At 39.3% G+C, this 25,799-nt stretch overlaps 1 protein-coding gene and 1 non-coding gene across 2 annotated transcripts in view; both read right to left on the bottom strand.

Moving 5' to 3' along the window:
• lov (BTB/POZ domain-containing jim lovell protein) overlaps nucleotides 1-19,427 on the bottom strand; it is a 37,999-nt gene extending 18,572 nt beyond the window's left edge. Inside the window, 2 exon segments of the mRNA XM_019055885.2 lie at nucleotides 18,481-18,603; nucleotides 18,787-19,427. Of these exon segments, the coding sequence (XP_018911430.2) occupies nucleotides 18,481-18,603; nucleotides 18,787-18,807 (144 nt within the window). The 5' untranslated portion in view covers nucleotides 18,808-19,427.
• On the bottom strand, nucleotides 4,428-4,500 carry TRNAR-UCU (transfer RNA arginine (anticodon UCU)). The gene has a single exon. It is a non-coding gene; the product is annotated as a tRNA-Arg (tRNA).
• Nucleotides 19,428-25,799: the final 6,372 nt, after the last annotated feature.

Genomic DNA, 25,799 nt, shown 5'->3' on the forward strand with positions numbered 1-25,799 from the left:
GAGCACCTGTAGTTGTAAATAAACAAACAAAAAATGGCATCTGTTGAACAGTCGTGGCTGTTTTCCAATTTAAGAGCACCTTAAGGCTGGTTCGTTAAGTTTTTGAAAAAATTGAACTCTTCCTTCAACTACTAACTTTCTACCTGAAGGTTTAAACGTGTATCATCAGTTCATTTAATTTCGGACAGGATCAAACAACCTTCCGATGCAATAGTGTCAACCCCGAGCTGATTATTGAAATTGATGGACAAAGTGATAGAGGAAAAAGACAAAGACAAATGGAGCGATACTAATGCAAAGATGCAGGTGGTTGCGAAGGAGGTATGTAACGAACTTACTACCGGCAGAAGGGATCTTAAAGTAAGTCCATCATTTTCCCCACGGTGTATAACAACCACCCATTTTAACCAATAGGATCACTCCATTTGCCATTTGTCTTTCTCGCCTACTGGTTTGTCCATAGATTCCAAATCAGCCCGCTCTTGCCAATTATCGTCAAGGAGAAGACCCCCTGATGATTCTCACAAGTTGGAAACACAATTCCAACTTGTGCATAGGTTTTGCGTGCGACACCCTGGTAAAAATTGGCGATAAGAGCTGCGTTTCCAAATACCATAGGAATTCTTATAGCCGGCTAAAGAAGGCTACAGAAAATCATATAACTATGTAGAATGCGGAGAAAATCATACGGCCGGGCTATACGAAGCGATAAAAAATTATGCAGCCGGGCTTTAGTTCCTATATCGCCGGGCTTTACACTTTATCGCCCGGCTCTTGCTTTTTCGCCATCGATTATAATAGGCTATATGAAATTGTGTTGTAATTCGTGTGCTTTGGAAATCATTAAGTTTGATACGGAACTACCTTAATATTTACAAAACGCATATTATATTTTCCCTTATTTTTTTTCATCAATTAAAATGAGAACAATTTATACAGGATGTGCAAACATTTCAAAATCATGAGTTGAATAACGCTGACTCCGCCAGATTAAATATTAGACCCTAACACTAAGCGGAGCGGCGACGCACTGGCGCCTACAAACCTAACAGGGATACTTCACGCATTGCGCAACGCGTGAGGTATCCCTGTTAGGTTTGTAGGCGCCAATGCGCGTTCAGCGCTGGCTGCCCGTCCGCCGCGCCGCGCCGCAGCGCACCTACCGTGGCGGTAATGTAGCATCGCGTCAATGATATTGGACTCCATGCTCAGCTATATGATATTCGGTTGCTCATAACGTCCAAGATCTTGGACTCCATGCTCACTTTAATTAGGGATAATTTTTTCGAAAAATCGAAGTGAGCATAGCGTCCAAAATTGTGGGACGCAGGTATTCTCCGACAATATAGGAGCATGGGGTCCAAAAATTTATTAAGAAATTTTCGTGAAATAAAGACAAAAAAATGTGTTCTCGAAAAAAATTGTGCATTGCTCAGGTTGAGTTATACGTAAGGTTAGGTTAGGTTAGGTTAGGTTAGGTTAGGTTAGTTCAGGTTAGATTAGATAAGCGAAGTATACGATTTTCTATCATGATGAACTTTAAAACTAAGGGAGGTCTACTTGCTTTTGGACTCCATGCTCAAGCAAAGAAGTGAGACGTTTAGCGATGAGCATGGAGTCCAAGATCTTGGACGAGATGAGCAGGTAAGTATATCAAGGATGAGCATGGAGTCCAATATCTTGGACGCGATGCTACATAATCACCGTGGCGCTTGAAGCAACTATTCACACCAGAGGTATTGCACAGTATCATGCAAAATTAAAGGCGCTCCAACATATTAGGAATGGCAGGCATCCTTCAAAAGTACGGAGCTTTCCTCTCAAATTAAATCAAGATACTGCGGCCCAAAAAGAGAGCGGTAGTCCAAAATCTCACTAAGTCCTAGCATCCGTAATTAGTAACGTTTAGCTAGCATACACTTCATCGCCAGGCTGTTGCTTAATCGCCATCGGCTATAAAAGGCTATAAGAAATTGTGTAGCCGGCTATAGAAGCTATTGGAAATCTTACAGCCGGCTGTAGGTCTATGGTATTTTGGAACACGGATTCTACTGCCAATTTTTACCAGGGCATAGTTCCTTTTAGCATAAATACGTCCGATTTTTCTACCGTTTAAACGTATGATATAAAATCACTTCTAGGTTAAGCAGCCGTCTTCGAAAAATATCGATCGTTCAACATGCTTTTAAATGAACAATACCCAGCGTTGCCAACTTGCGAGGTTCGACCTCTTCGCTCTCGAAAAAGTTGGTACAAATGCAGTGCGGCTGATCACGCGATGGTTGTTACCGACTTTCATCAAGCTTCGGGTTAGTTTTGCGTTTCAAAACACGTGAAATGCACACCGCGATCCACTCCACGTTGGGTGCTCGGATGGAAACTTCGTCGCGAAAATGCACTTTGTCGCTCGCAAATTTTCTCTCAATATTCAAGGGAATAGATCACTAAACCGGGTACGAAATTAAAGCCCACAATGCTAATCAAAATTTTACACAGAATAATGTGAACGACAAACGTGAAAACTGCGTTTAAAGGCTAATTTCTGAAATTTTCGGAACGTTGAGAGTGTTCTACGTTAAATTTTCTTACAGAAACATGTTTCGTAAACGTGTATATTCATATCCCGTCTAGTGGTCTATTCAGCCTCGGCAAGGAACACAAATCGAGCAGTGGTAATGTTTCCTAGCCGGCAACACTAAAATTTTGTTCTCTTTAAATCCATTTAAAAGATCGATCCTGAGTGAGACAGTCTGTCTCGCCTTGAATCGATCGTAATACACACGTTTCAATGGATATAAAAAGCGACGTTGCCAACTTTTAAGAATCGCTATTGGAATCGAATGCTCTCTTTTTACTCCTTGCCTCTCACTTTGTTCAGTTCGCCTTCAATGACTGTGACGGCAATATGAGCGGCTTTGGAGCACGAATGGTTTCGCGCAGTAGTTTTGACACATTTACTCAGTTCCGGCAAGGAACACTAAAAAGCTGCAAGAAATACTGAATACTTTAAAGCGAATGCTCAGAAATTCAAAACCATCCTAACCACTCGTCGTGAATTCTGGTCATTTACTGTACTGTAGACATATTCTTCCTCTCGGAAAAGGTTGCACCAGACCCATACTGACTTTAGAAATCTCTGATTTGTTGGGCGTTTTATATTTTTTCCATTTGGACGTATTTATACTAAACGGAACTATGAGCATAGGGTTTACGTGCAACATAGTTCCGTTTAGTATAAATATGTCCGTTTGTCCTATGTTATATTTGTTTGGGTGTGTTGCACGTATGTTGGACGTGTTGCGCGTGTGTTGGACGTGAACTTTCGTGAGGTGAATCATGAAACGTTGGGCGTTAAGTCCAGTAGTCAATTCGCGTACTGGGTTGGCAACTCCGTGCACACTTATCGCGGGAGGAACATGAGGTGTAATTATTATTTGGGAATATTTATTGTTATTTATCGTTAGTCACACATCCCTGTCCCTGTTTATGGGAGCGTGTCACGAAGTTCGTCGACACCCCAAGATTTACTTCTTGGCCGCTTCAGCCCTTTCGCGGTCCCGTGCATGTCCTCGCACGTCCCTAACACAGCTAAAAGGAGCACAACATTTTCAAATTCATACGCCAGACTTCATGTCGACGGCGAAACTGCAAAAATGCGCATCTGGATTCAGTGTCTCAAAACCTCCGTTCCCGTTTGATTTGTTAAAAACTGGACCGAATTAACATCATGGCTGCTTTCAAAGAATATTTTTCTTATAGAGGAGGAAATTACAAAAGTTCTCAAGAAATGACGTTCATAAGTTTTTCAAGTTAGTAATATGGCGGAAATTTCGCAACGCCGCAAACCGAGGTACGCATTTCTGCAGTTTCATCATCAATATGACCAACATTTTGCAATATGGGACCACTATTTTTTGGCTATTATCTATAAAAACACCTGTCTGCATCGGAGAATTAAATGGCTTACACGTCGTTTCTAAAATAAGCCTAACTGTGCTCTTTATAAAAATGAACTTGTGTAAAAAATAAGAAAACAACTTTTGGAAGCTATCCGGCAAAATAAACAGTTCCTTTTACGATAGTACAAGTATACGTGTAATTCCCTGATTTCGACCGTTCATAGACGAAGGAACCTCAGTTCAAAGAAACTCAAAATTTGATTATTGGTACTATATTTAGTATTATTGAGTGTCCTAAAAACAGTGTGGGAAAAAATTTGCCCGAAAATGTCAAATGTAACTGCAATTATGATAATGAATGAGAATAAATTCACAATTCGAAACACGTAGTTTCGGGAAGCGGCAATTTGATAACAACTTGAAAACAATCCATTTTATACCGTTCATCATTTCAAAAACTTCGAAAGAAAATACAGGATTTGATGCTTCAATATAAACTCGGCCCTCTGACTCATCGACTTCAAAAAACATCCCTGGTGGGGATCGAACCCACGACCTTTGGATTAGAAGTCCAACGCGCTATCCTCTGCGCTACAGGGACTGATGAATGTGTAATGGCTGGTTTCCGGAACTGAGTGAATGGAATCAGGAGATAATGCTTAGCATCAATCACTTTTGCTGATTAATCGTTTAATCATCTATTCTCACGAGAGATGCACCTCTGCGCGCAATCACTTTTGCATAATAGGTTACGTATAGGCGAGCGTGCATTAGCGGATAAAGCTGTAGCCACACACGAAGAAAACTGTCAGTTTGAATCGACGATAACGTCATCGTTAAAGTTCGCTCGACATCAACGAAAAGTTCAAAGCTTCTCTCTTGCAAAAAAAGAAGCTAGAACTTCACGTAAATTTTGGTTTTTATAATGTTTTCCTAATTTCAGAGGAAAACATTCATAAAATTTACATGGGCAGAACTGAATTAGCGCGAGCACAGCTTCTGCTTTTGATTAAAATTAAGCCTTTTTTAATTTTATTTTTTCGACTCATTATGATTATGGTTAAGACTGACTGCTAATCCTTTTTTTAGAGTGTATCGGTATTAATTAAATTACATTTAATTATACTTGTCCTAATAACTTAATATATATTTTAAGCGTTAACAATTTTCAGTTTTTATATCGCGATAACAAAATCCGCAATATCTGTTCAATAGATTATGTATTTAGGTCACTGAATTCAAATTTGAACTTTCCGCACCGAATTTAATCCGCCCGGAAGGTTGTCAAATTTTCACTAAATAGTTTTTGTCGGTATTTTATGGGGCATTTTCTGAAATATCTTGCTATCGCAGATGTTTAAGTACTAAATAACCCATCCCAAATAAAAGTTCATAAAATTTGCAAGAAATATCACTTTTATTAGCCGAGCTTGGATGAAAATTACGGCCTTTCATAGAGTCGACGTTGCGATTAAGACAGGTTTAAAGAAATCTTCAACGTAATATCACAAGAAGGGCAATTTTAGCGAATTTCGAGTGAAATTCGGTGGTAAAACTTTGGAGATGAACTCCTACAAGGGATTACAATGATTAGTCATCGCAAAAAGTACAAAATACTCAAATAAAAATATTGCAGGTTTTGTAGGTTTAAAGGTAGGCGCAACCTTACCTGAAAAATTGTCAAAATTATAGAATTTTTTCTTCGTATTTCGTCTTTTTTACGATGGCAAATCTTGGTAATTCCTCGCGTTAGGATCCATCTGCTGAGTTTCACTACTGAATTTTACATACTTAAGATTTGCCAAAATTGTCTTATTTACAATACTATGTTGACGATCCCCTTAAACCATTCTTAATCACATAATGTTAACCATATCAAAGATAAAACCCTCAAAAATCGTTTCTTGATTGCATTGTTTCGAAATCTTCCCTACTAATATATGTTTCAAAAAGAAGCCTAACCAGCAAAACAGCTTACGGTTTACAGACGTTCTTCATAAAGAGAAGAGAATTCACTAAAAATTTTCAAAAATGACGTTAAGGAGACATCCGTGTAGAAAATAAAGTACGACAGGAGGTCTGCAATGCATTTCTGCGGTTTCGCCATCGATAAGGGAGCATCACACAAAAATGAGCTGCTTAGGGCACAATTAGACCGCGTTTAGCAGAGAAGAACCAAACCACTTTAGCTGATGCCAAAGTCTGGGCAATTTAATCGTTTGAAAGAGAACGTTTGTCCGGATTTTTGTGAAAATTTGAAGAAATTGGTTTCCGGCCAAACAGAAAATTCATCGAAATTTACATTGGCACAACCAATTTCATGTAAAAAATTGAATTTGCCCGATTAAATTTGACTTGGTTCTTTTCTGCTACACGCTCACAGTGGATTGAGTGGCTTAGAGAGGTCGGGCAAGACATTTTTGACTGAAAATGCAAATTTTGATACTTATCGTCACATTTTAAATTTCAAGGGGTGTTAATGGAAGAAAATTTCACGAGGAAACCAATAAAACCACGTTTAGAACCTCAAAACTTTCTATAAACGGAGTTATAAGCGTTTGAAGTTATCAAATTTTGTCCGACCTCTCCTATTGACTCAATCCATTGTGACGCGGTCCAAGTATGAACCCGGCCTTAAATCTTTCCAAAAACCTCAATGTGGATGCATCTCTACTGCACTAGAGTCCCTTTATACCCAGAGTTGCGACAACTCACTTTTAGTTGGGCTGAAAGTGGCCTAAAAAAAATCCAATTCTGATTGGTTCTCGCGCATGGAGTCACTATAACGAGTGCACCAAGATGGCGGTGACTCGGATGTGAACAAAAATAATGAATATATTACCTAATTGTGGTTTATCAAGAGTAAATTGTTATTGCCATCGGTCAAAAATGAAAATAGATTAAGCAATTATTCACAAACCAATTTCATGTTGTTTCTGAATGACAGACATGGCAGGATTTCTTATCCTTATCTCTCAATATCGTTCGTTTGGGTGCACTCGTTTGTGCCTCCATGGCCAACCAAGGCCGCCTGCCAGTCAGCTGATAATCGAGTTGTCCTAACTCTGGGTATAAAGGTACTCTATACTGCACAACTCGATGCAATTACCCGCGATGCTCGTCGGGTGCATCTCGCGGGTAGACATCTCGTTGCGGGCGCGAAACCGCACGAGGCGCGACAGCGACGGCAGGAGAACCGGAGGTCGGCTAACAAGACTCGGAGTCAAGGCGCCCGGGCGACCGCGGACGAAGCCAGCGAAAGCCGGGTGAAAGTTGGATCACGAATCGTCGTCCAGGTATTCGCCAAATAGATTCAAGGAGCCGGTGAAATAAAAATAAATTCACAATAACAACTACCCTCTGCTCGCCGCCGTCTCCTCCGCGGGAAAAACTTTCGAATAAACTTTCGCCCCCCGCCCCCGCGCGGGCGGGCTCTGTCCCTGCACCGGGACCGGGCTCCGGGGTTCCCCCAGAAAATAAATCTCGGCCGAGTTGAACTTCGCTCCAGTTCCCTGAAACACGGTTATCGCTTCCGCGCCGACGCCTGCCTGCCCTCCACACGCCGCTGCGGTTCCCCGGTCCTCTTCTGGTTTCGAGTATATCAGGTGGATCTTTGCTTTCCTGATTATTGAAATCCATGGACAAAGCTATGGATAAAGAAGACAAAAGGGGTAAGGAGGGATCCAGATTCCATTGGTGGAAGCGGGCGATTGCAATGCGCACCGGACAGAGGAGATCTATCTCAAGATTTTGTGGGCAGAGGTCGCCTTTCATCCATGGACAGTCGCGCATCGAAAATCTACGGATGTGGTAATGATGAGCAGAGCTGCAAACTGATTACTGAAAATGTAAGACAAAGCGAAGGACAGAGGGGACATTGGGAAAATGGAGCAATCCTACTGGTGGAAGTGGGTGGTTGCAATGGACGAAGGAGGGGAGTAATAGACGAACTAACGGCAACCCACGAGAGGCCCTGCTATATTTTTAGTTTATTTTTTCACCCTTAGTCTATAGGAACTACCGGTTTCAACCAATAGGATCGCTCTATACTTCCAATGTCTTCTTTGTCTACCAATTTTTCTATCAATTTCAATAATCGGCCCGCAGCGGGCCGATTATTGAAATTGATAGAAAAAGTAAAAGGTATGCAAAGAAGACAAAGGAAAAATGGAGTGATCTCATCGGTTAAAGCGGGTGGTTCTTACAGACTAAGGGAAAAAATGATGGACTAATGATAAGGCAAGGTCTCTCGTGGTTTGCCGTCAGTTAATCTATCACTCACCTCCTTTGTCCGTTGCAACCACCTACTTCCACCAGTAGGATTGCTCCATTTTCCCAATGTCCCCTCTGTCCTTCGCTTTGTCTTACATTTTCAGTAATCAGTCTGCAGCTCTGCTTATCATTACCACATCCGTAGATTTTCAATGCGTGACCGTCTATGGATGACAGGACCTCTGCCCACAAAATCTTGAAATAGATCTGTTTGATGAAAGGAATACTGAAAAATGATCAGTATAGCCTGCTTGTTGAAAGTTTGTTTGACGACCGGATAAGACAAGATTGAGCGTGGTGGAGTTGTGTGATTGGTTGGTGCTCTTTTGTCGCACTGATGAAAGCCGTAGTCTATTTGTCGTTGGCAATCAGGTTTGCTCAGAAAGAGATTATTCCATGTCTAGGAAAGCTCAGTTCATATGCTGAGCTTTCTAAAATAAACGAGGTAAAGCATTTTAAAGTTTTTCGTTAATGTTGAGTAAATAATTATGCATCTGCAAGAATTTTTGTGTGTATGTTTTACCAAATTTTAGTTATTGAACAGTTCGGTCGAAAACTGGTAGACATAATTTAGTGCATATTTTTAACATAGAAAGGTTTACCGTCCTCTTGGGTGATAGATAACTTCTTCGGTGAGAAGGCGTACACGCGCTTACACGTACCCGTTTTAGGGAGAACGCATTTTCTGAATCATTTTACCGTAAGGTATCCAAATATATTCAAGTTTTTACAAAGTTTCTGTTAATAGAAATGATATAGAGATCATAGAGCGAAAGAAGTATTTGGATATTGTGGCGTCTCTGTGTATGAAGGGCAGCGTATCACCGCACCGCGTCGAGTATTATAGACATTTCCGCACTTTTTGTCTTTTTAACGCATTCATAAACGATGGCTCCATTTTCCAAATTCCATTTCCATTCTCTAAATTTCTCCATTTTCTAGATAAAATACGAAATGCGACATTTCTTATCAATACCCTTCTACCCACAATCCACGTTAAAGTACAGTAACACAATAATGAGGAAAGAAATCTATTATCTTAGCATAAGAAAGTCGTTGATGAGTAAAGAGGTAATGTGACAGCCATGACGTTGGTTCGATCTTCTTTGAAATATAAAATAAGAGGGAAATTTTGAAACACCGCAATCTAGTAACACATTATTGTAGTTGCACTTTCGACATAAAGTTACTTTAACCTCACCATCTACACACCAATTTTGACCATTTCGCCTTCAAAAAGTTGACGTGAAATTTGAGTGACTCTCGAGTAGCTTGTAACAGTTTGACCACGTTCACTTGGTTCTAGCAGAGAGGATATGAACTTTCCTCATTCGCAATGCTTCACACTTAAGCTGACCAGTTCGCCTTCAAAAATGTGACAGGCAAACTATGCGTCATAGGAGCAGTAATAGTTGCTTGCACCAGATAGAGGCATATGTTTTCGTACAACTTTACAGTATAACAATTCTTAGACATCTACGAGTGTTTACCATTGTCTCTAAAGGTTTGGTACGCCAAAATAAGCTTGATTTTGGTAGACAGTCAAACTGTTTCAGAGAGTGCACGATATTTAATGTTCAAATGCATATTCCTCAAAACGAAGTTTTTCGTTACTCACCAAGGAGTCCGCAATTTTGCAATCTCTTCCTGATCTTCCATGTGTATTATTTCAGTCGTTTTGAATTATATTTTTTTCTTTATGAGGGTGAAAACACCTTAAAACGGCAGACATCACACTTCAAAAAGACCGATACCTACCAATATTCGTGATACAAACCACGCAAATTAATTGTGTGCGACGGAGTGTAAATTTTTGTCGTGAATTTGTGCAATTTTTTGGCTTCTTAAGACTGTAACCATTTTGAACTATACTCCAACCACCAATTCACAGTTTTGAGCTACTTTACTAACAAAACCTAGTATAACAAACTAGCTTTGCAAACTGATCGATTCAACAATTATAAGATCCCCTCGGGCCTGTAATATTCTTGGATATTCCGCCCTCTAGCGTCATCTGGTGGCAATTCTCCAAGAATTTTCATCATATGCATGAAGTTCACGATATTTTAGACACCTACAAATTCTCCATTGGAGTGATGTGTCCGTTTCTTTCGCGAAAAGGTCAACCTCGGTGATCGGTCAATTTTTCCAACAGAGATCCACCTCCATGCGACACAAACCTCCAAGAGTTAAAATTCCGTATCAAAATTGTATGCAGACGACGCGGAACATATGGAAAAGGGAAAACTTTCAAAATTAACCAGTGACGGAAGAAAAAGTGGCAGCTCTGTTCGCGGAAAATCCAAAATCAACGTAGATTAAAAGAGCATTGAAAATAATATTATCCGTTTAGCAAATTATCATTGCCTGCTTTTGCAAAATTGTTCCTCTTTTCTGATTTTTCGAATTCATCAACTTGTCAAGAGAAATAATTATCAGCACACAGCAAAAATATCTTCCATTGTAAATAATTGAAATCAGTTTACCGCACTAAATTTGACTCGAAATCTTTGGTTTTTTTGCAAGTGGGAAGTTTGAACTAACGCACACAGAATACGCCGATTTCTTATACTTGTGAACAGAAATCGAAAATTTGCAACGTGTAGATTGTACTTTATATGAAATTTTGACGGAGAAACATGTTTTGTAGTGCTTGATTTCGTGCCTTGTCTAGTGGTTCATTGATCAATTTCTTAAATGGATAATACCTATCCGATACTTTTAGTTAAATTACTTAATGGAAAGTCTACCTCCGTAACATTAGTGAAATTTAGTCGTTAAAAAGATAGATTATATTAACTAGTATGTCTGTTTATTTAGGCATCTTAATATCAGATCATTGCGCTATCAGAGAAACACCGTTTCATGTAGGTTTGATAATGTTTAGGAACAAAACACGTATCAAATTCAGATCGAAAACACGAATTTTATCCTATAAAATCCGATACTTGATGAATGAAACGGTTTGTACATCTATTTTTCAGAGATATGGTTCCTCCTACCTTGGTTTCATCAGTAACAGCCTTGATTCAAGCAGTGCTAATATATGTCTGTTACAATCAAGGTGAAAATGGTGAGATGGTTTTAGTGGTGCTAAAAATTGCGGTCATTCAAAGTGTTTTTCAAAGAAAGATATATCTGTTGTGTTCTATTCAGACGTAGAAAATCAACCCTGTTTGAACTTTAAAGCATGGAAAGGTAAAATCAAAGGCAAATATGTGTACTCGGCTTTTGGTGTAATGCTAATTGCTGAACATGCAAATGAAGGGGCTTCTAAGCTTGATGGATATTACACTCCGGATCCCTATGCAGAATGGACCATCAGCATCAGACAAGGTCCAAATTCAAGCACTCTGATACATGTTTTCTAATCACAATTTCACTTACAATACGATGCGCGCTTTGAAAATGACTGAAATAAACTCCTAGCTAAAATATCGTTTGGTCGCTTCATAGTTTGAAGTTGACTTCAGTGAGTTTCGTTGCTAGCTTTGTATTATACGCGATGTTTTCATGGAATCCTATGTCAGAATGCTTGAATTTGTACCTCGTCTTGTTTTTTCCAATGCAGAGACGAACGGGCGGGTAGCTGTAAATTGTTCTTTTTGATTTAGACAGGGATTATTTTAAAGTAAATATACTTCAATTAATTGAATTATATAGATGATGATCTTTAAAAGCCATATCATAAATTACAAAACGAGTGCCTTCTCACTAAATTTCCATTGATTTGCAAGTTTTTTTACTATATATTTTTATTCAGTCTCTCATGACGCCTGCGCTCAAATTACAAATTGTTAATTGTAAAGGAAAATGTTCAAAATTTAGTCGAAAGTGAGTTATGAGTTTTCAATATAAATAAGGAGCGCTTTCTTGAGAATCAGACTTTGATTAATCAGATGCATACACGGATTAGGATGATGATACAACCTTTTTCCCCATTTTAGTTCTTTAAGTTAGGTTTTGATCCGAAAACTGCAGGAGACGTCAATCATATTACAATTGACTGCTGAAATGACGTAATTTGTTCCTTGGTTATTTTATGACCAATGTTAATGATGAACACTCGTATCCTTCGAACATAATGCCTGATTTGCCTAATAGGTCAAATTAAATTCAGTCGCCAATTTTGTTCACATCGATTTTGTTTTTCCCGTGAGTGGCATGTGTGAATCCTTCAATTCGAATGTGAACGGCATGGGTATATTTTTCGCTTATGCGTGAATATTTGAAGTATTTGATACGCCCTATAACCACTACATCAAATTTTGAGAAAGAAATATTGATGATGAAACTTTGCAAACCACGCACCTCTGTTTGCGAAATGCCGACTTCCTGTCATTCTTTATTTTTTAAACGGAAAACTATCAACGTCAATTGGACCGCATTAAGCAGAAAGAAACCAAGCCACATTAGCTATAGTGCTAATTCTAACTGAGCAATTTAATTTGTTAGGTATACATGAAAACGGTTGTGCGGATTTTTGTGCAAATTTTAGAGGATTTTCTGCATAATACGAAGCAAATTCATTACACTTTTCAAAGGAATCTGCACAAACGTTCTCTTGTACAAAATTAAAATTACTCGGTTGAATTTTGCAAAAGCTGATGTGGCTTGGTTCCTTTTGCTAAACGCGGTCCAATTCTTAAAAACTTCAATGATTTCTCTTTTCAGGTGCATAGAAAATTCTGAAAAAAGCTTCAAGGAATGATGTTGATTTGTTATTATTTAAGAAAATAAAATAGGAGTGAAAATTTTTAGACCCCTTAAAAGAGATACGTGGTTTGATAGTTTCACTGTCGATATGTCTTGAGAAAGTTCAAATCTCATTCTGTCCAGTGGTCCATTTTCCGATTGGACGTATTTGAATCAAAAGGAACCTGTATCCATTCTGACAAGAGCCTTGAGATCCATAAGAATACATTCAAGACAGGAATCACGTAACAATGGATATAGTTCCTTTTGATTAAAATGCGTCCTGTCGATACACGTATCCATCTTGTTTCACTATTTATACACGCGATTTCTTAAATAAAAACAAAAATGAAGATGCATACTACACTTGGATTCTCATTACGTCTGCCCAAAAGACCCTCGAACAAGTTCCGAACCGTAAAAGTCAAGATTTTCCGAGAATATGTTTGTGCCAACTTCGACGGAGTATAGACTCAAGTTAGTTTGTCATTTTCAAGTCGAGAAAGTTTCGAGTAGCACCTTGAAATCGCGGCGCGGTTGCTTACACGCTAAATCCCAGCATCGAGAGGTTGATATTTCGTCGCTCGCAATAAGTTCCTCTCAAATTAATCTCAACCCCATCATCAATATGATCAAGTGAACCTGCTCCCGAGCTAATCGTTTCGAGGATTCCAGTATGATCCTATAATTGTCCAAGTTTATCCCTACGAACGCGCTGGGAAGTTTCGGTAATGCGATTTGGCCAGCAGCTAACTTTGCGGTGCATAGCTTAGGTGGGAATGAGGCTTGTCAACCGTTTAAGCCTCCATTCATAGGGGCTTTTCATGTTTTTGGTCATTTTAGAAGCGTTTCTCTGCACTGGAAAAAAAGACTCTTAAATGCAAAGTCCAGGCCCTTAAAAAATTTGACGAAAAATACTCTTGATTTAATCGGATTTTTGCTGGAATCGAAAGTAAATCCGCTTAAATTAAAGGGCTTGCCTCTCGATTCAAGCAAATGATTGAATCAAGAGTATTTTTTTGGTCAAACTTTTCAAGAGTCTGGACTCTGGCTCCAGGAGACTTTTTTCCAGTGTGTTAACGTTAATGTTAAGAAAGAAACGTTAAAGTTATTTGAAAGAAAGTTAAAATAAGCCGTCTCTTTAAGTTTTTCCGTCAAACTATGGGGTCTGTAGAAAAATTTGTGTTCTAATGCAATAAGGTTTAAAAATTCAAGAAGCGTCGGAATGGAATTAGAAGTTGTAATTTTTTATCTTTTTAAGCGGCACTTGGTCCTGCCAGAGAATATTCAATAGTTTTGCTCACTTTTTGAAAAAAATCTTACTACTTTCTGCCAGTTAAATGTGAAATTAAAGTTAAATGTCCATGAGTTTGCGATCCTTTAATTTAAACTCTTCATTGGGCCTGTAACTCCGGAATTGATATGTTTCGGAAAAAAATATTCGCTTTCAACTGCAATGCAAATTTATCCGATTTTTTACGATTTGGTTCGGTTCATTGCTGTAAAATAGTACGATTAGCTATTTAGTAGTTTATTTAATTGATGAGTTTTAATGATTAATGAGTCCATCGACTCCTACATGTGGAACAAGTTTCGTAGAGCACTACCCTTTTTCACTACCGTTTGCATTTTAAGTGAAACATTTCAGTTTTTAATCGATTGTTTTTCAAGTAGAATCGTTCTGCATTAAAACAATGATGAAACAGTCATAAAGTTCAGATCGTATAGTGAAACATAAGTAAAATTAGTTATATGAGCGTGTGATACATTTGAAAGCTTTCAGGTAACCAGCAGCTCGTTTTCCTTGCGTTTCCTAGGAAATACTAGGAATACACGAAATCATGTAGAATCGAGTACCTAGTAAATAGTTATGATGACATTTTCATTAGACTGACTAAAAATCAATGTTTTTTGAGCGATTTGGTTCAATTATCTACTAAAAGAATGAAAGGAGGGAAAAAACCAAGTCTATACGTTATGAGAATCCCGCGTTTAAGTTACCAATTGTTTTACCAGTGTTGTTGTACCAGTTTGTTTTGAAATATTTTTACTTATTCATTTGTCTATTCGTTATTCTTTTATCATTGTCTTTTTTAAGATTCAACATGAAAAGGAGCGAAATTCATCAAATAAATTTTAATAACATAATGCTACAAATAGATGGTAATATCTCAATCACCGTTATTTCTCCGCGTTGAAATTGAGTTCAGAAATTTTCGAAGAGTTCGTGTATGATACCTATCGCAAATTATCCTATCGTGATTTCATTCAAATACCTATTCTGCCGGCTTATTTTTTAAAACCATATGTTTTAAGGAAGTTTATGCGAATTAATATTAATTACTTGTTTTTATAGCACCCGCTCTTATCATAATAATTTACAAACGGTGCTGATAATATTAATTTACCGTTATCAGAAGAGAAATAAAGTCTCGAAAATAACCAATAATTCAACTCTTACGAGTTCGGAAAAAGTAGTTACGTTACCCCAGTTGTTAATAGGGTTTTTTAGATCGTTTTTTAACTAAAAAAGTTACTCTTTTAAGGAAACAATTCTTAACGTTGTTAATAGCTTATTTGCGAAAAATGTTTTTGGCTTCCGATGTAGACGACACAATTTTAGGAACAAGTGAAATTCGACCGCGGTGTTTCAAAATTTCCGATGTTGCTTCATTTCTTTGTAAAAGATTAAGATAAAGAGGAACAGCATTGTTTAATATTTCATATAATATTCGGTTCAGAATGAAGTAAAATAAATAAAATTCCAAAACATCAATTCGGGATGTTTTCTTTCGCAAAAAATATTTGACGTAAAATCTGCTAAGTCGCAAATCAACAACCATGTTTTTACTTTTTTCATCAATTGCTTGTACTTATTTGTGAAAATCAGGCCCCTCCTTCCCAAAGTATGATCGCGGAGCAACCTTCGAATTCGTAAAAAGGTTTAGGCTATACAAAGGCTGCAAAAAACGTTCCGTCAGAAAGACAAAGTACATAGTTGTGCATAAAATAATGATGAGCGATCGCTTTACACTGCAAGGCAGTAATGTTATTAACTTGATTTCATATTTTTAGTTTATATCTTCAAGTAAATAATGACCTACCCTTGACCCTCTTGACCAACCCTCCACCCCTGTATGCTATTATTGTGAAATCTAGTCTTAATTGATAAGGCTATTTCATGCCATATTCCAATTGACATTTACTGATCTGTAAATAGTTTCCTCGACTTGATCTTTCTGTTTGTTCGATTTAAAAATTATCAATCGTCACTCTTTTGGAAGAGAAAGCAAATAATAGCTCATGTTTATTTATGAATTGATTGAATGATTTATGCATTATTCATTGGTGATCAATGCTTAAAATATAAGGAACAAGGATTTACAAGGGATCGAGAGAAAATAAGTCCTTCACCATCTACGAGATGTGAAGAAATAACGGCCGAGAATTTTAGGCGATTTTGACATTTTAAAACGATCATTTGATAGTATCTGCGTAACTGATAGGTTACTGATACTGTATAAAAACTTTAATCGACTCTTCATATAAATTATACTAAGATAATAAAGCATATATTAAATAGATTTCTTTCGTCTTTAAACAGTGCATTTTGCTGTGCCTATGTCAGTAAGATTTTTCATAATCACCCTATCAACGTACTGCTTGATACACTTTTAGTTTATTTATTTATTTTAAAGGCTAAATATTAAGATTGCGATTTCAATCTGACAGGTTAATGTTATACATTTGAATGAGACCTCTATCAATTCAAAAAAATTCATCAATTTTTTCAGCTTTGAAAAGTAGTTTTAGTACCTCAAATTTGAGACTAATTTATATAGACAAGACATAACTGTAACATTTTTTAACAACATTTCCTCTTTAAAACTTTGAAGGAAAATCGATGTACACAACGGAAAATTTGAATATCCACTACGCATCATCGCTGATCCAGTAGTTTATCATCGTCTTTATTCCAATAGAAAAAGAGCATCTCGCACGTTTTTGTTCGACAGATGTTAGGTATTTTCTTGAAAATGAAGCTCAAAGATTCGAATTCAACAATTTTCATCATCCAACTCGTTTTTCACGCAAAGTTTTGTTAAAGAGATGAGAAAAACATACATTCATTGTAAAAATCCGCGGTGTCACTTTCAAAGTAAAGACAGTTTCAAAATTTACAATGATTTGCCTGCATAAACTGAGTATATTTCCTTTACGAAACTGAGGTAGTTAGGTACGTGCTGTTAGCGAAAAATAAGCTAGTGATAAATCACATCTAAAATTAATCGCACTGATTGTCTTATTAAGTGAGCATTGCAATGCAAAGATCCAAAGATCCAAGATCAAGATACAAGATCCGATGTTTCACACCATCTGCGTATGAAAATTGTAATAAAACAAAAAGTGAGCTTTTAAGAATTTCTCTGCAGAAACATAATTGTTCAGTACCTTCAATCAATGGAGTTTTAAGAGCTGCATCCATGAAATTATTCCATCGATTTGACCTTTTTACAACCGAGTTTTGGAGGGTATTTCTTCTCGGAATCCCGTGAGATCACCGCACAACTTAAATTTTCACATTCGAGCACTCTCAACTCTCAAGCGCGTCAAACCGCGTATTTTCACACAAGCACGAGCTATACAAAGTAAAAACCAGGGAATAACATACGCAAACTTTTTAGGGCTTTTCAACAAAAGGAACTGATTACATCCTCTCTATTGAAAGTATCATGTTACTTTAAAGAATCTCAAAGCTTTAAAATTTTCACTGCTGGATTCCGAGTGGTAAGTTTTCACAAAATCCTCCACCTGGAAGCTGGACAAGCAAGAGAGGACGTTACACGATCAAGGTGGAAAACAGGGAAATTCGGGTTGGGGTGAGAACAAATTTTCACATTCGAGCACTCTCAAACACGTTAAACCTTAACCGCGTATTTTCACACAAGCTCGAGCTATTCAAAGTAAGAACTAGGGTATAACATATGCAAACTTTAGAGAGCTTTTCAAAACAAAATGGACTGATTAAATCCTCTCTATTAAAAGTCTTAGGCTATTCTAAAGAATCGCAAAGCTTTAAAATTTTCACTGCCGGATTCCGGGTGGTAGTTTTTCACGAAATCCTCCACTGGGGAACTGATTAAATCTTCTCTATTAAAAGTATTATGTTATTTTAAAGAATCTTATAGCTTTAAAATGTTCACTGTTGCATTCCGGGTGGTAAATTTTCACGAAATCATTTACTGGGGAACTGATTAAATCTTCTCTATTCTAAGTATTAAGCTACTTTAAAGAATCTCAAAGCTTTAAAATTTTCACTGTTGGACTCCGGGTGGTAAGTTTTCACGAAATCCTCCCCCTGGAAGCTGGACAAGCGAGAGAGGACGTTATACGATCAAGGGTGAAATTCGGGTTGGGACTCACGTGTCTGGAACAGCTGCGTGGTCCACCTCCGAAATTCAGAGCGGGCCCAAGACTGCTCGGAGGTTGGGATACGGGAAAAAGGAATGAAAAGCACCTCGAGAGGAGGACGAGGAGAGGAAAAAAAGGAGTGATAAGAAAAACGCAGGAGGAAACTTAGAATGTTAATGAATATTAGACAAAGAAAGCTTACTTCTGTTTGTTTTTTACGCTTTTTAACGCGTCTCGTCCGTTTGGTCGCTTTTCCGCCTTCTTTTTCATTCGCTCTCCGCTCGGGGTCGGGGCTTCGGTCACAATGCGCAAGTCCCGGGGAAAACTGTCAAAAATAAATGCACCCGCTTATTACGACCCGGAAAATCACGTGTCTTCCAAAAGCAAAATCTAGTAAAACCAACGGAAACCGGGCTGTGATCTACCACCTCTCGATTTCCGAATTTAGCAGGGGATCTCCCTCTTTACAGAATGCATCTAAAGGAAAATAAAATTTTCCGGTACTTACGTTCATCGTGTCTATTCTCATGTTGGGTGCCAATTTGTCGACAGATTCATGAACGAAAAATTTGATGCTTTATCACAGATAGGAACAGAAAATCTGACCGGTGAGATCGGAGTGGAGAGGCCTGGTTTCGGAATGTCGAACTGAAAAATCACATTTTTGCAAAATACTTTAACCCACGTTTTTTTGTATTTTTCGTTATTTTTATTTTCTGAAGACCACCAGATTATTTCGAGGAGAGAATCACATTTGTGTAAGCACCAGAGTCACCGCATCGACCGAACCAAAAAAGCGCGCGCAATCGGACCGGTCGAAAAACTTGCAAAAAAAATCACGAAAAATTAAAAAAAAAATTAAAACGGAAGAACTGAAAAAAAAGAAAAAAATATGCAACGGTTAAACTGTTTAGTGGCGTGGGATATAACTGGACGCGAGCTGATGAGCTGAGTGTGGTAAAGTGTAAAGCGGGAGTATGCGGGTTAATAAGAGTTGCCAACGTCTTCGGTCAAAACAAGAGACTGACGGAGGCTTAAGTATAAGGTGTCCACAATTCATGTTTTGCATGCGCGTCGCCGGAGGAGGGGCAGGGGGTGGGGGCAGGAGAGGAGAAGGGACACTTTTAGGGGTAAGAACTGTGGTGTTTCAAAAAGTTTTATTATACAAAGGAGTGGGGGTTTTTAAGATTGTGCTAAGTAGGGGAAGGACCGACCGGGCAGTGGTGCGACCTTCAAGGAGTTTAAAGCGCGAGAGAAGGTGAAGAGAGAGGGCAGCCGTAGGATGAATGAGCATGACGGAGAGACGGAGAGGCGAAACGGAGTCATAAATAAACAGAGAGAGCTATACAAATTAGCGCGCGCGCGAGGGGGATGCCGCTATGAGGGCATCTTCGTCGCTCACTCATCATGAATAATCCCCCTCTGCCCACTGCCTTTACCCCTACACTCACACATGCAAACTACCCTGTAACTTCCTCCTCGCGAGCTTTCAACCCCTCCCCGTACCCCCCCTCGTCGCTCCCCCCCCTGCCGGTGCTCTCTGCGTGTCTTAGTAATGAAGAAACCATCATTATACGTAACGCGAAAACTGAAGAAAAGAGAGATGTGTGGAGCAGAGGGGGAGACGCGCCAAGACGGAGTGACAGAGAAGGAGTCTAATCTTACTTCTGCGTCTTTTTCTTCCTTTATTTTTAATTTATTTTACTTTTTTACTTTTTATTTTTCAATGTAACTCGGATTGCTGACGAACCATCTCAGGACGACTCATAATTTACCACCCTCCCGTCGGGCCCCAACCTTCCCTCATTCACTCTCATTTAAGTCATCCTCGACTAAAAGGAAAAGGAAGCAGAAAGTAAACCCCTTCGTGACTCACACTTTTTTTTTATCTCCTCTCTCTCTCTCCCTCTCTTTTCATTCTCTTTAAGAACGCGGGATCAATATTCTAATTTCAGTCTTAAAACATTTATTTTGTTTTAATTTCTTCAGTCCTCCGTATATTGTTTTTATGTTAATAATTTAATCGCTCCCTCCATTCGCGACTATTGACAGGTCCCCTTTTAGTCTAAGCCTTTTTTCCATTTTTTTTCTCTTACCAAGAGCCATTTTTAGCCCATTTTTTACACGAACTCTGTAGTTTCTCCGGGTGAAAAAAAATAATGAAAAATTAAAAAAAACAATTAAAAACAGTACTTCGAAACATCAGATTCAATGTTAGAACCTTGACTACCGTTTTAGGATAAGTGAGTGTTTGATTTTTAGAGAATTTTTGAGGATATTTCGTTCTATGAGACTTTTTAATAGTAGCACTGAATAGTTTAAAATCAGCAAAAAGAGCGATCAAATGAAAGATATTAAAGCGGTTAAATGAGTGCGGACAACTTATACGTTTACACAATTACATAGCTACTATTGTGGTCGAATTGTATCGATGGAAACAGCAGTTGAGACATTTTGCAATGAGAACAAATTATTTTTGGCTCATCTATAAAATCACCCATCTGCACAGAGTAATAATTTATAGAATGTTTCCAGAATGAGCTATTGCAAAATGTGGTCCATTCGAAAGCATTACTTCCAGATTGTATTCGATTCTCCATGAAAGGAGATACCATAGTGACGAAGACAAAATATTCTTGAGAGTAATTTTTGTCGAAAATTTGCGGGTGATCGTTCAATTTTGTGCTGATAATGAAATAAAGAAGCTATTCGACAAATCTGAGCACCGAACCTGGTACATTTAACACTTCAATAACATATTCTCCGGGCTGCAAGCCGTCATAAATTCTGTTCGGTTTGACATTGAAGGATTTTTTTTGTGTCAGAATAACAACGAAACACTTCCCTTGATTAAGGGGTTGAAGAGGAAAATTCAAGAGCCTCCCTGAACATTTAAAACAGGGAAAATAGAAACAACCGAAACTTTCAGACCAAATAAATGATCAAACAACTTTCAAAGCGATGCGCAATCCGGAACGTCGCAAACCGAGATACGCGGTTTCTCATTCAAGATCCTCATCCTCAAGATCATCGAAGTCTGAAATGATGTGTCAAATCAACGCACGGCGAAGACGTCATCAGCGCATTAGTCACCGTTCACGACAGAGTGACAAGTCGCTTTTCAACTCTTCCTCGGATAAAACCACTCAACTCCTCCAAGAAACAAGGAACAGATACGCGGTTTTACCGGACGCACACGGCACACACACTCGTCTACCCCGGGAGCCGCGGCCGGGCGGGAGGGGTAGGGGGGAGAGGTGTGCATGCGGAGCGACTGACCGAGTTATCCACATGACTCACCCTCCGTTTAACCCCTAATGAATCAAAGCGTTGATAGTGGCGATGCCGTCTCGCCAGAACCGCGTATCTACGTTGAGTTTGCGCTAGAGATAGGCGATTTTTACCTCGGCTCTATTCGCCCCGCTCTCGCCGTCCCTTCCTCCGCGGGCTGTTTACACAGCCTTTCGGCTCGCGTTTTTTGACTCGGCTCGCCTTGGTGGCACGCACTGGTCCCATGTCTTAAAACCGCGTATCTCCTGTGCTGGGATAGTTGGTGGATAGGTGGTTTTTGCCGAGGGTGGCTGCCGCGGTGCCACGGTAACAATGCTAATTACCCGTCGTCGGCTCTGGTCTGCCGGCTGTGGGTAGTTTTTTAAACGTTCGACTAATTCACCAACAGTGCAGTTCCTGCAGATTCGTGTTTTCGTACCCTTTAGTATGAATGTGGCGAGTAGCAAAATTTTAAAGAGGGAAGAGTCCATCTTCATCTAGTAAAATTTACTGATGCTAAGGTATAAAAGTTCTTCAGGTTCTACTGGAGCCCTGGTAAAAATTGGCAGTAGAATCTGTGTTCCAAAATACCGTAGACCTACAGCCGGCTGTAAGATTTCCAATAGCTTCTATAGCCGGCTACACAATTTCTTATAGCCTTTTATAGCCGATGGCGATTAAGCAACAGCCAGGCGATAAAGTGTATGCTAAACGTTACTAAATTACGGATGCTAGGACTTCGTGAGTTTTTGGAATACTGCTCTCTTTTTGGGCCGTAGTATCTTGATTTATTTTGCGAGGAAAGCTCCGTACTTTTGATGGATGCCTACCATTACTAATATATTAGAGCGCCTTCAGTTTCGTATGATACTGTGCAATACCTCTGGTGTGAAATAGTTGCTTCAAGCGCCGTGGCAGGGCGGGCAGCGCAGCGCGAGTCACGCATTGGCGCCTACAAACCTAACAGGGATACTTCACGCGTTGCGCAATGCGTGAAGTATCCCTGTTAGGTTTGTAGGCGCTAGTGCGTCGCCGCTCCGCTTTGTGTTAGGCTCTAATATTTAATCTGGCGGAGTCAGCGTTATTCAACTCATGATTTTGAAATGTTTGCACATCCTGTACGGATTATTCTCATTTTAATTGATGAAAAAAAATATGTATTAAAGGAAAATATAATGTGTGTTTTGTAAATATTAAGGTGGTTCCGTATCAAACTTAATGATTTCCAAGCACACGAATTTCTACACAATATCTTATAGCCTTTTATAATCGATGGCGAAAAAGCAACAGCCAGGCGATAAAGTGTAAAGCCCGGCGATAGGAACTATAGCCCGGCTGCATAATTTTTTATCGCTTCGTATAGCCCGGCCGTATGATTTTCTCCGCATTCTACAGCCAGCTATATGATTTTCTGTAGCCTTCTTTAGCCGGCTATAAGAATTCCTATGGTATTTTGAAACGCAGCTCTTATCGCCAATTTTTACCAGGGAGGGATTGTCAAAATTTTTGTTTTGTTTGGAGCCTTGGACTGAGAGTGACTCTTATGTATGTATGTCTTAGACTTTCCTCTGGCTTTAGACGAGAGAATTTATGCCTGAAACTTTTACATTTTCAAAAAAAAAAAAAAAAAAAAAAAAAATATCATCCACAGGGCCAGATGAAGCCAGAAGGGAGGACCGGCGATTGAGACAATCTGTCAGTGAAACTTTTGGCTTGAGTGCAAAGTTCGTTTTAGCAATACAGCATTCGAAGTTTACATTATTTACCATTGAGAAGTTCTATTATTTTTAAGTTTCTTGGTTGAAAAAACAACTTTGGTTGATCCTTTTTTATTTTCTGGTTTTCTGGTTTTGTTCTTTAGAAAATAAAAAGGGACAACTAAAGTTGTTTTTTTCAACCAAGAAACTTCAAAATAATAGAATTTTCAATGGTAAAACATCTAATTTTTGAAACGTTGTATTGCCGAAGCAAGCTTTGAACTCAAGCTAAACATTATTTTGGCGGATTGCCTCATCATGAGAGTATCGTTTAGGCCATATCTTACTTTATAATATTGAATGATTTAGGAGTAAAATGTAAACGCATAATGCTTGAGGTGCGGATCGTCTTAAGGGGTTTAGACCGCGGCGCATTCAGGAAGCGCCTAGTTTGAAACAAATTCAGGAGTTTTAACAAAAAGAAGGTTTTTTCAGGCTTTTTTGCCGCTTACAGGCGCAGAGGACTGCGCGCAACAAACGGAATCCAGAGTATATCGTCGTATGAACCGAGAAAACATTTTAAACCCCGGTCAGAAGGGAAGGGCATGCATCCGTCTTGAAAACGGAGGGAGATAGTTCCCGGCGAGGACTTAAAAGGTTAAAATTTAGGGTTTACGGTAACTCGTTTTCCAATTGCAGAGGGCAAGTTACTTTGACAGGAACCGCAGAGGAAGCCGCCAAATCTTCCGCACTTTCGGAGGGGACCCCAGGATCCGGAGTCAGGAATCCGGGACGTGCTCCAGGCTACGTCTCAATACTTATACTTTCCGGCCATTTGCGGTCACTCAGGGGGTTTTACATAAACATTTTCTTAACGCACAGGGGGATAGGAAAATTGTAGGGTAAGTGAACTATGAAAGAAAAAGGCCATCAAACGGGTTATTTGAAAAAGTGTATGACCGCCAAAAATCAAATCTTGCGAATTTTGTATAAAAAATGTGTAATCTTCCACAATTTTTCATGTTAGCTTTTCGAAAGAATTAATCAATACACCATCATTCAATAGGACCTACAGTCACACGAGGAGGGCCGGAGAAATTGGGCAAGAAACACAATTTTTTAAAATGGTGGATATACGCCCTCCTTCAACAAAACCGCTCAGTGCTGCCATTTTTAGTAGTATTATGACAGTTAAGTAGCATGCGCGTTCGATGGCATCATTGAAAATCATGGTTTTTGCCCTTACTCACGGTTTTTAACATTAAAAAGTACTCTGCGCTTGGAAGAGGCGCGGCCTGGAAACTACGCCTTTTTCACTGAGATAGATATTCAAATGTTAAAAAAAGACATCACAAAGCAATTTTGGTAAAATCGCCATAGGTAGGAGATGCGTCCACCCTCAAAGAATATTATCCCGCCGAAAACTCAATTTCTGAAAACCTGGGGGTTCCACGTCCACGTACGCTTTTTCTCAGATAACCCATGCAACTGAAACCGATGAAATACTTTAACTGCTGCAAGCAACTAATACTGCTCCTGAGTCGCTCACATTGCCTACCAGCTTATTGAAGGCGAAATAGTGAGCATGAGCGCGGCTTATCATGAATGAATTTATTAGGTAGCCACTGGACTGGTAGTGAACTGATAAATTGCTCCAACTGCTGAAAGCAACTATTTTAACTCCTGAGTCGATCACATTGCCTACCAGGTTATTGAAGGCGAACTAGTTAGAATGAGCGCAGAACTTATTAGATCGCCCCTGAACTGTAATTTTATTTACTGAAAACATCCATTTTGCACTTATCACTCTCTTCGGTCATATGAACAACTTTTTGAAATCCAGAACTACAATTTCTGGCTCATCTGTAAAAACCCTCATGTGAATAGGAGGAACTAATCGCACATACGTTGTTTCTAAACTGAGCTAGAAGTTATAATAGAAGCTAGAAGCTATTCATTTTTACACTCATCGACTTATCACTCTCTTCGGTCATAATTTTGAGCTGCACTTTGAAATTCAGAACTGCAATTTCTGGCTCATCTGTAAAAACGACTTATATGCACAGGGGGAGCTAATCGCACATATGTCGTTTCTAAACCGAGCAAGAAGTTATAATTTCTAATTGCGAAATGTAGCCCATACGTCAAACCGGCACCCGGACGAAACTGGACACGGGCCATATTTGGGCGCCCCCGGCTGAGGGTGAGCTTAATAACGGGCGGTTCGAGTAGCAACGGAATCGTATGCGTGTTCCGGCACTCACGTGCTGGGGTGTCGCCCCTACTCATTTCCACCCCCCGCCCCCGCTCGCCACCCGCGACCCGCCACAGCCGCGGGCTACCCTCTGCCCACTCCTTGGCGGGGCGCTGGCGGCAGTCTTAAGTCGCTTGTGCATGCATATTAAGATGAATCCCTTCGCCAACATGAAGAGGATATATTGATTCGTACCGAGAGAGATAGGTGCCCGCGCCGAGAACGACCTACGGACACTCCCGTGTTGCCGCCTTTCCGCCGCTTCATCTGAATTTTCTCAAAAACTTGCGAATATTCGTG

This window comes from Bemisia tabaci, chromosome 2 (assembly GCF_918797505.1).
Source record: "Bemisia tabaci chromosome 2, PGI_BMITA_v3".
In the NCBI taxonomy this organism is placed as follows: Eukaryota; Metazoa; Arthropoda; class Insecta; order Hemiptera; family Aleyrodidae; genus Bemisia; species Bemisia tabaci.